The sequence below is a fragment of the Rhinoraja longicauda genome, unplaced genomic scaffold, assembly GCF_053455715.1.
Source record: "Rhinoraja longicauda isolate Sanriku21f unplaced genomic scaffold, sRhiLon1.1 Scf002146, whole genome shotgun sequence".
Taxonomy (NCBI): Eukaryota; Metazoa; Chordata; class Chondrichthyes; order Rajiformes; family Arhynchobatidae; genus Rhinoraja; species Rhinoraja longicauda.
Window position 1 is genome coordinate 4,806 of NW_027603360.1, and position 11,363 is coordinate 16,168.

General features: G+C 43.6%; 1 protein-coding gene across 1 annotated transcript; it reads left to right on the forward strand.

Moving 5' to 3' along the window:
• Positions 1–665: 665 nt before the first annotated feature.
• Positions 666–11,087, forward strand: LOC144591827 (collagen alpha-3(VI) chain-like; the record flags this gene model as incomplete). Its single annotated transcript, XM_078395844.1, has 3 exons — positions 666–762; positions 1,921–2,529; positions 10,488–11,087. Coding segments are annotated over 3 exons (1,306 nt in total), but the record flags the coding sequence as incomplete, so codon positions are not given.
• Positions 11,088–11,363: the final 276 nt, after the last annotated feature.

The window sequence follows — 11,363 nt, forward strand, 5'->3', positions numbered from 1 at the left end:
AGAGGGAGTTAGATGTGGCCCTTGTGGCTAAAGGGATCAGGGGGTATGGAGAGAAGGCAGGTACAGGATACTGAGTTCGATGATCAGCCATGATCACATTGAATGGCTGTGGAGGCTCGAAGGGCCGAATGGCCTCCTCCTGCACCTATTTTCTATGTTTCTATGTTTCTATGTTGTGACATATGCTAATATAATTTATGCGAATGTTGGGAACGTCTTAATAAAGTCCACGCCTGTGCATGCGCATTCGTACCGAAGTCCTTCTTCGTGAAATCGTGTCTCCAAACAGAAGGAATAAGGGACGTTTGGGGCCTGGCTCGATGAATTTTATGTCAATCTTCGGTTTAAACCAGCATCTGCAGTTCCTTTCTACACAAAAAAAAACGATATTGTTTAAGGAAAGAAATAACCTGTCTGGTTATTTTGATCAAGTTCCGGACTCCGTTATAATTTCTGAATGCCCATTGAGGATGACTGAATGGGGACTTCCCTGTCCCATATTGTTTGACTTCTGCATTTCTCCACTGAGGCTCACAGCAGTTCTTGGATCGCATGATTGTACGTTTGTTTTTTGTTCAATTGAATTGGTTCTTTGCGCATTGATAGATTTATCTGATTTGAGTGCATTTTTATTTTTTGCTGACCTGCGTTCATTTTCATTTCAGGTCACAAGCCCAGCATTTGTTTCCAAAATGACCAAACTACGTGTCATGCCTTTACTGGCACTCTTCAGCCTAATTTGTTTCATTCGAGCGCAACAGGGTAAGAATTATGGAGATCCTGCAGGGTCTTTTGAGGCTGGTTTACTCTCTTAACATTGATGTGTGTTGACTTGAAACGAAACATTCGGCCAACATATAACTAATATTTTATTTACAGAGACTCTGAGGTAAGTGTTACTTTTGAAAACTATCTGTGATGGACACTATTACTGCAAGGAAATAGCATAATTATATTGAAGTGCAAACTAAGGTTATGCTTAACTGATATTTGATGACATTGTTTTCATCTTCACTATTGAAATGATTTAATGTGATTAAGTTGGTGGAACAGGATTGGAATGCAATTGAAGGATGCCTTGGGATAAATGGTTATCCTTTCCCTTACTGATTAAAGTCTCATCACCCCAGGGATGAATCAAGCAGATGACTTTGACCATTCCTATAGAGACGATCGGTCAGAGGAGTCAATGCTGGATCGGACTCCATTGCAAAATGGCTGCTTTTAGGGCGATTGATGGGGGTCTGGCAGCAGAGTTCCCATCTCCCCTCTCAGCATGTTTTGCGACCGATCACGCCTGGGACTGGAGAAGCTAGAGTTTGAGCTGGTTAACTAAATGAGCTCAATACTCAACCCCATTGATGGTGCTGAATGAACACCATGTGCAGACGGTCATACCAGCACTTTGTGCCCAGCCTGCGAAATGTATTCCGTTGAAGTCAATGAGCTGCACTTTAGAAGTAGAACACAAAATTCTGATCCTAGTGTGGGACATCTTTAGTGCCAAAGATGAAGGACGACATTTTACCCAGGCATTTCCAAAAGGCCTTTTTTTTAAACGATAAAGTTGCAATTATTTCATCTGTCATTGCATCTCAAGGGTTTAAAGGCGTGAGACATTAAGGTTTTAAAGGAATCTTCTACGAAGGCAAAGGAATCCATGCAATGATGTAAACCCTCCTCCCCTGCCTCCTCTCTTAATTGGGAGTTGTGGAAGGGAAGGGGGGTGAGGGATCAAGGGCCTAAGAACTAGAAGAAAGTGAAACGAGCACAAAAAGAAAAAGAGGTCACAAAAGAAAACACCAAACGTATAAATAGTAATATCATTCTGTAAGAGTGCAGAAAATAATTTTCAGTGTTTTAAAAAAGAAAATGGCAAAAACGTTTAAGATAGTGCTAAACAGCTTTTCTTTCTTAAAGATGACAGAACAATTGCTGCTGACATAGTCTTTCTAGTGGATGCCTCTTGGAGCATGGGCCAGGACAATTTCCAATATGTACGGGAGTTTCTGTTCAGGGTTATAAAGGCTTTTGCTATTGGAGAGAACAGATTTCGTTTTGGCCTGGTGCAGTACACGGAAAAGACCCGAGCCGAGTTCCATTTAAACACTTATTTTGCGAAGCAGGACATCCTATTCCACATATGGAACATGTCTTATCAGGGGGGTGGCACCAAAACCGGACTAGCTCTAGAGTATCTAATCAAGGAACAGCTCACTAAAGCCAACGGGAGTAGAGCCGAACAAGGAGTGCCGCAGATTGTAATAGTGCTGACAGACGGCCGCTCTCAGGATGACGTGGTCCCTGCGTCTGCCTCCCTTAAGTCAGCCAATGTCATAATGTTTGCCATTGGAGTCCAGCGGGCAGTTGAATGGGAGCTAAAGGAGATTGCGAGTGCACCTTATGAGAGGTTTGTTTACCGCCTCGATGACTTTGCTGCCCTCGAGGGCATTGTAAACGACCTAGTGGCGGGTGTGCACATGGCGGCAGCACAACTATTATCCGATGGGATAATAAAAGATACCTCAGGTAAAGAGCCAGCTGGAAACACTGCTCCTTTGCTTACTCTGCTCAAGCTAATCTGTTTTAAAACGGCGAGGCGGGGGGAAAGCACATGCCAACGCTCCCTGATGGCTCAGTTGTCGAGGGCACGTTTCGCCGACAGGCTGAGCCATGCAGACCAGAGTGGTCCCAGATTCGACCCGCTGGTCTGTGCTGAGTTTGCTGATCTCGACCAGGGAGGCAGAAAGGGGTGCAGCAAATTGGCCTCAGCACCCTGGGCAAGGGAGGGGTTGGAAAAATCAGCGAGGGATCCCGCTCCTGATTGCTAACTCCTGACTCCTGGTGAAAAATGCCCAAGGGCGCGTGGATGGCAAGTCCTTACGTGGATCAGTGGCCTGCCAACATCTGAGGACTGGACCTGTGGACGAAGGTAGCTACCTGGGCATGGCACTGGAGAATTGCCATCAATCTCAGAGGAGTCAACGCCTTCAGGAAGGGATGGGAGAGTGATTGGAGGGGAAAACAATATTGGGATTTCGATCGTCAGGTGAATTTGGCTCTTAAATTACTGAGCAAAGAGCAGACGTACTCTAGAATTAATGTTCTACTAACAATCACTGCCCCTCGTCACTGTATGTGGTTTTAATTAAACACCCATTTATGCATTTTTACCAGAGGCATGCTACAAATTAATAACCTATCACGACTAAAATTCACTGCCAATGTCAGAAATATATGTTTGAGAAATATATCTGCATTCTCAACTAGAGTCTTAGTGAAGGTTTCTGGCAGAAGAATATACAATGGATGAGTAGAGTTTTGGCTGAGTGAGTTTTGTGACAAATGTGTACTTAAAATTAAGCTGATGCAGTGGCTTCAGATCACTTAATCTCAGCTAGCGATTTCAACATTTATATTGGAAAGGGTTTGAGAGGCACAAATGTTTGAAATAATCTCCCAGCTAGGATTAGAAAGATTTGTTTTTTTGAAAATAGCATTACTTTAAATAAAGACAGACACAAAAGACTGGAGTAAGTTCGTAAGTGATAGGAGCAGAATTAGGCCATTCGGCCCATCAAGTCGACTCTGCCATTCAATCATGGCTGATCTATCTCTCCCTTTCAACCACATTCTCCTGCCTTCTCCACATAACCCCTGACACCCGTACTAATCAAGAATCTATCTATCTCTGCCTTAAAAATAGCACCAGATATTTTGACTTGGCCTCCACAGCCCTCCGTGGCAACGAATTCCACAGATTCACCACCCTCTGACTAAAGAAATTCCTCCGCTTCTCTTTCCTTAAGGAACGTACTTTAATGCTGAGGCTATGACCTCTGGTCCTAGACTCTCCCACTGGTGGAAACATCCTCTCCACATCCACTCTATCCAGGCCTTTCACTAATCGCTAAGTTTCAATGAGGTCCCCCCCTCATCCTTCTAAACTCCAGCGAGTACAGGCCCAGTGCCGACAAACGCTCATCAAATGTTAGTTATCCCACTCATTCCTGATATCATTCTCATAACTCAGTGGGTCAGGCAGCATCTCTGGAGAAAAAGAATAGGTGACGTTTCAGGTCGAGACCCTTCTTCAGACCTGAAACATCATGTATTCCTTTTCTCCAGAGATGCTGCCTGACACGCTGAGTTACTCCAGCCTTTAGTGTCTGTCTTCGGTTTAAACCTGCATCTGTAGTTTCCCCGTACACATTAATTTAAGTAAAATTGGATTGCATAAAGGTAAATTTGAGGAACAAGAGCCTCAATGAAGTTCAATGAATTGAGTTCTAAATTCCTACGTTTTTGTTTATTTGTTATATTGTGCTTTAATTTGCCAATCCTGGAGAGCTTTTATCTTTAGATATCAACTCAAGTTAGTGGGAAACCTGAATGGAGATCAGTTGCTATCAGAGAGGGATAGGGACGTTTGTACAGCAGATATTTCCCTCGCCTCACTGCGTCATCCCTGACCTTGGAGGTTGTCTGTGTGGAGTTTGCATGTTCTCCACGTGACCGCGTGGGTTTTCTTCGGGCGTTCCAGCTTCCTCCCACATCCCAAAGATGTGTGGAACTGTAGGTTAATTGACCCTCTGTAAATTGCCCCCCAGTGTGCAGGGAGTGGATGCAAAAGTGCGATAACATCAAACAAGTGTGAACGGGTGATCGATGGTGAGCATGGACTTGGTGGGCTGAAGGGCCTGTTTCCCTGCTGCATCTCTAAATTAAACTAAATTTAAAAAGGGACTTAGGAAAATTGACACCTGGGCTTCCTTCCATTTTTTGGTCCTGCCTTAAATATATTCATGCTTATTTTAACCAAAGAAAATAGGTTTTATTTCAGGCAGGCCATAGACAGTTGCCAGAGACATCAATATTTCTAACTGCAACAGAAGTGCATATGTTTATTCTTATGTGTGTGCTCATGCTTATACACTGGATGCACCCAAGTCTTAAGGTGTTAGAATAAATCTATTGGCCAAGTTGGTGATGCTCTGATTTGGGGATGCACATTTAAGGTTGCATTTGAAATGGCTTCAGGTACCTCGATCCTGCTGACACGTAGACAGTCCCAATTGCTTCCTTCATTCTCTGACAAATGAAGGAAGCAATAACAAGGCACTCTTCCAGTCTCATTGGTGAAAGGTTGATTGAACGTTATCTCCCGGGACATGGTGAGAAGCCGGGGTTGAGAATATGCAGGGAACGTGCTGAGGGAAACCTAAATGATCACAATTAAATGAACACGGAATTTTTTGAAAACATACGACAAAGGGCGAAGAATGAAATTTAGTCCTCAAATAATAATATAATTTCAGAAACCTTGTTGTGAAAAAAAAATGGGTGAAACATAAAGAAGTTTGGAGCCAGTTGGAGCCAGTCAGAAAATCCGTTTGTCTTCTCAGTGCTTGACTATCTGTTCATTTGTGTTGCTATTAACATCCAAGAGCTTTGCTTCCACCACCATTAAGCTGTGTGCACACGATGTACTTTTACACAACTGCTTGTATGGTAAGAAAGGCTGTGTCACCATGCACAATGTAATCACAAATAAATGGTTTTAGCTTATTCTGCATTCTTTGATTTAAAAACAAAATTGAATATCTGGCGATGTGAAATAGTCCAGAGTGTTGTTATGCTTGCATTCAGTGAAAGAAGATGGGTGTTGGACCAAGACCTGGGTTCGGTTTTATTGTGTTTTGGATCACAGCCCTGTGGTGTCATGCCACTTCTCAGTGGAGTAGAGAGGGAACACGGAGGGGAAAGATCAACCTTCAGTCAACCGTGGCAGCATAGAGTCACAGAGTGATACAGCCTGGAAACAGGCCCTTCGGCCCAACTTGCACACACCGGCCAACATGACCCCCCCGCACTAGTCCCATCTGCCCGCTTTTGGTTCATATCCCCCCCAACCTGTCCTATTCGTGTAGCTGTCTAGCTGTTTCTTAAATGTTGGGATAGTCGATAGCAATTCAATCCAGCTGTAATTCAAATCTTCTAAAAATGAAGTAGGTTAAATGTGTGTTGTAAGAGCCATCACTTTGAATTTGCAAAGTCAGAGACTAGATTCCCAATGAAGGGCGATGTTTTGCTATTGTGCGTTCCTTCCATGTGAAATTCCTATTGCTGACAGACCATTCAGTTCATTGGATGGTTTTCACTGATGTTCTGTAATAAACAGACATGAATTGCTCATTGATATATCAGTTCAACCCCTGACGAGTTATAAACATTTGTACCCTGTTGCCACAGTCACTGGATGGCAGAGTAGGTTATCCTTGTATCTTTCAGCTTGCAATCTGGTTTTAGCCCAGGGGTTTATGGTGAAGTGAATGCTGATTGCTGCATTCTGATGACGAGTCTTTGAGCTGAAACATTCATTGTTTCTCTCGCCACAGATATTGCCTGACCTGAGTTTTTCCAGCATTTTCAGTTTCCAGGCCAATTTCTGCAGCTGGTGGTGGACCAAAATCTGCAGTGCCACCACGACTTTTAAAATTCACACTGCCTTACTAAAGGCTGCCCAAATGAGATCATTATTCAACATGAACAATGGATAGTGTTAGTGTGTACACAGCACGGTGGTGCAGCGGTAGAGTTGCTGCCTTACAGTGCATTCAGCGCCAGAGACCCGGGTTCGATCCCGACTACGGGTGCTGTCTGTGCGGAGTTTGTACGTTCTCCCCGTGACCTGCATGGGTTTTCTCCGAGAGCTGTGGTTTCCTCCCACACTCCAAAGACGTACAGGTTTGTAGGTTAATTGGCTTGGTATAAATGTAAAAATTGTCCCTAGTGTGTGTAGGATAGTGTTAATGTGCGGGGATCACTGGTCGGTGCGGACTTGGTGGGCCGAAGGGCCTGTTTGCGCACTATATCTCTAAACTAAATTGCCCGAGATCTGTTCTATCCTGTCACTGAACTAAGACAAGGAGAGAGACAACTGCTAGCAGAGGAAAAACCATCCCCCTACAAATATTATACTTCAAATAAACAAGTGAGAACAAATTTAGTATTAACATCTTTCATCCAATTAATTGGACAAAAGATTTTGGCGGACTTGTGAAGAGGATAGTTATTATAAATATGGCACATTCAATTGTGTTTACAGAAGAGGTTTTCACATTTCATGTTTCAAGTAGTGCATAAATACTAGATAGAGCTCTTAAGGATAGCGGAGTCAGGGGAATGGGGAGAAGGCAGGAACGGGGTACTGATTGAGATTGATCAGCCATGATCACAATGAATGGCGGTGCTGGCTCGAAGGGCAGAATGGCCTACTCCTGCACCTATTGTCTATAAACCTGTTGTTACCCGTAATTAAGATACTCCAGGCAAATTTTTGATACCCTTAAAATTTATTGGTGCCCTCTGTTTTGCTACTAATTGTCTGGATTGGAAGCAGAGCTGGTGCCTTACAATGCTGGAGACCACAATTTACTCGTTCCCCTCCCAGCCAGCAGTCCATTGTTGGTGGTTCACAACAAGTGTTCGCAGCAAGTTCAGCCCAAACCCAGTGTGGCATTTGGTCATAGAACTGTCTGGGCCACAAAGCTTCCTTTTGTGGAGGTGGTTGAGTTGCTTTTCCGTAAAGTAAAGGGAAATGCAGAGTGAACATAGTAATCTTTGGCTTTTGGTCTCACAAAACCTAAGAGTCCACAAACTAGAGTTCACCACCACCCATCAAAATGGCAGGGTCAAGTACAGGTTTAAACAAGTTGTCTGATCTGAGTGCTGGACTTTGATTCCAATTATTCCAAGGTGCCAACTTGCCAACATGACAACAGCACTTCATTCAGAGAAGCAAGAGGCTTAATACATCTGAGATATTTATTCACAAAAATGCTGGAGTAACTCAGCAGGTCAGGCAGCATCTCAGGAGAGAAGGTATGGGTGACGTTTCGGGTCGAGACCCTTCTTCAGACTCCTTATAATACATCTGAGATATACTTCCATGTTTCTTAAACATTGCGATAGTACATTCAGCACCAGAGACTCAGGTTCGATCCTGACTACGGGTGCCGTCTGTACGGAGTTTGTACGTTCTCCCCGTGACCTGCGTGGGTTTTCTCCGAGATCTTCGGTTTCCTCCCACACTCCAAAGACGTACAGGTATGTAGGTTAATTGGCTGGGTAAATGTAAAAATTGTCCCTAGTGGGTGTAGGATAGTGTTAATATACGGGGATCACTGGGCGGCACGGACTTGGAGGGCCGAAAAGGCCTGTTTCCGGCTCTATATATATGATATGATATGATAAGAGACATTTCAAGAACATAATCACTGCACATTCCCTTCACAGTTGTGACTCGCTGATCTTTACCGCGTCCTGTCCATAATCCTTCTCCATCTGCCCTCGTACGCAATGCCTTATCTTGTTCAGTTAATAATAATTAACTTCACTGGAGCAATAATGTCAGTTCCTTTTAGACGTCCGTTCAACAATGTCATCAGTTGAAACACAGAAACATACAAACATAGAAAAATAGGTGCAGGAGTAGGCCATTCGGCTCTTTGAGCCAGCACCGCCATTCAATATGATCATGGCTGATCTTCTATAATTAGTACCTCATTCCTGCTTTTTCCCCATATCCCTTGATTCCTTTAAGCCAAAGAGCTAAATCTAACTTGCTCTTGAAACCATCCAGTGAATTGGCCTCCACTGCCTTCTGTGGCAGAGAATTCCACAGATTCCCAACTCTCTAGGTAGGACTAATGGCCTACCCCTTATTCTTAAACTGTGACCACTGGTTCTGGAATCCTCCAACATTGGGAAAAAATTTCCTGCATCTAGCCTGTCCAATCCTTTAAACATTTTATATGTTTCTATAAGATCCCCTCTCGCCCCTCTAAATTCCAGTGAATAATTGAAAGGATAATAAAGCTTCCTGAAGATAAATATATATTTATACTGCGGCACGGTAGCGCAGCGGTAGAGTTGCTGCTTTACAGCGAATGCAGCGCCGGAGACTCAGGTTCGATCCTGACTACGGGTGCTGCACTGTAAGGAGTTTGTACGTTCTCCCCGTGACCTGCGTGGGTTTTCTCCGAGATCTTCGGTTTCCTCCCACACTCCAAAGACGTACAGGTTTGTAGGTTAATTGGCTGGGTAAATGTAAAAATTGTCCCTAGTGGGTGTAGGATAGTGTTAATGTACGGGGATCGCTGGGCGGCATGGACTTGGAGGGCCGAAAAGGCCTGTTTCCGGCTGTATATATATGATATGATAAGATATGTAAAATATATGAGAAAATAAAATGAAAATTATCCTGTTACCTGTTTAGAAAAGCCACCAACAGTGTGCTTTTAATTCCCATTAGAACAGGTTACATTTTCAACCAGCCCTGCCTTGAAATTGGACTTCCTCTCTCAATCCCGTTTTTCTTTTCTTTTGTGATTTAATCTATTCCCCAGATCTGAAAGAACATATTAGTCAATTCTGAGATAGACACAAAGTGCTAGAGTATATATACTCAGCGGGACAGGCAGCATCTCTTGAGAGAAGGAATAGGTGACGCTTCGAGTCGATACCGTTCTTCAGACTGAGAGTCAGGGGAGAGGGAAACGAGAGATACAGACGGTGATGTGGAGAGATATAGAACAAATGAATGAAAGTTACTTCTGAACTGAATGACATTTTGGGCCCCATATCTGAGGAAGGATGTGCTGGCCCTGGAGAGGGTCCAGAGGAGGTTTACAAGAATGATCCCAGGAATGAGTGGGATCATTCTCATGATGAACATTTAATGGCACTGGGCCTGCACTCACTGGAGTTTAGAAGAATGAGGGGGGACCTCATTGAAACCTACCGAATAGTGAAAGGCTTGGATAGGGTGGATGTGGAGAGGATGTTTCCACTAGTGGGAAGAGTCTAGGACTAGAGGTCATAGCCTCAGAATTAAAGGACGTTCCTTTAGGAAGGAGTTGAGAAGGAATTTCTTTAGTCAGAGGGTGGTGAATCTGTGGAATTCTTTGCCTGTGGAGGCCAAGTCGATGGATGTTTTTTAAGCAGAGGTAGATAGATTCTTGATTAGTGCGGGTGTCAGGGGTTGTGGGGAAAAGGCAGGAGAATGGGGTTAGGAGGGAGAGATAGATCAGCCATGATTGAGTGGCAGAGCAAACGTTGATAGACCAAATGACCTAATTCTGCTCCTATCATTTACGGCCTTTTGACCTTTAAAAAACCAAATAACCGTCATTACCTTCAATCAGAATATGGTTTAAAAAAAACCTGAAGCGAATGGCGATAATGCACAAATGAAGAGAGGTCTGGTCCAAGACTTGTGTTGCAAGTATTTAAAATGGTCAAAAAATGCAGAATGAAACGTAAGCCTTGCCGACTGACCATCACGCCGCTTTATTTGAATGTTCTGTTCACTGAAATGAGTTGTGACGCTGAGTTTCGCACAGTGCGCTCAGCTGTTAATCCCTTGCATGGAGGTCACCTGTTTTTAACATGTTCACCTTTTGCATTTGTCTTTCTCTTTAAAGCACAAGAATCGGCTGACCTAATTTTCTTAATTGACGGATCTGCCAGCGTTGGAAGTGTCAATTTCCAATATATTCGCGATTTTATCGTAAATTTCATCGACAGTCTCGAGATCGGCCCTGACAGAATCCAAATCGGTGTGGTACAGTACAGCGATGAGCCCAACACCGAGTTCTATTTAAACACGTACTCCACGAAAATAGAGGTTCTGGATGCGGTGAAACGACTTCAACCAAAAGGCGGAGATGACATTAATACTGGCGAGGCCGTACAATTTTTAGTCGACAATCACTTAATTGAGTCAGCCGGAAGCAGGGCCACAGCAGGGGTTCCACAGGCAGTAGTCATTATCACTTCTAGCGAGTCCAGTGATGACATAAATCAGGCAGAACTATTACTAAAGCAAGGTAGTATATACACATTTTCTATTGGCGGTAAAGATGCCGACCATAATGAACTTGCACAGCTCTCAACCGATGCATCCTTTACTGCCTCCATCTCCGAATTCCGTGATATCGGTCAGTTGCAACAGCAATTTTTACCATTGATCTCGGCAATGGCCCGAAGGGAAATAATTCTTGAGCCTCTGGTCTTGTCTGAAGGTACGTACGATCCAAATTTAGTCCCCACTCTTTGCATCCTAACAGGCATGCAGGAGCCTTGTGGTCAACTTGGAAAATTGTTGATGATGATTAACACAAATGACCAAACAAAATTGTTACCAGCTTGGAACAGCAGATTTAATGGATGGTCACCTGGTTAAAAAAAAATATATAAGTCTTTGTTTAAACGCTACAGGAGTTTCAACAGGTGGGTAAAATGATGAGAGGGGCGGAGGTAGGTAAAGAAATATTTATTTTCACAGTTAATCTGTCGCA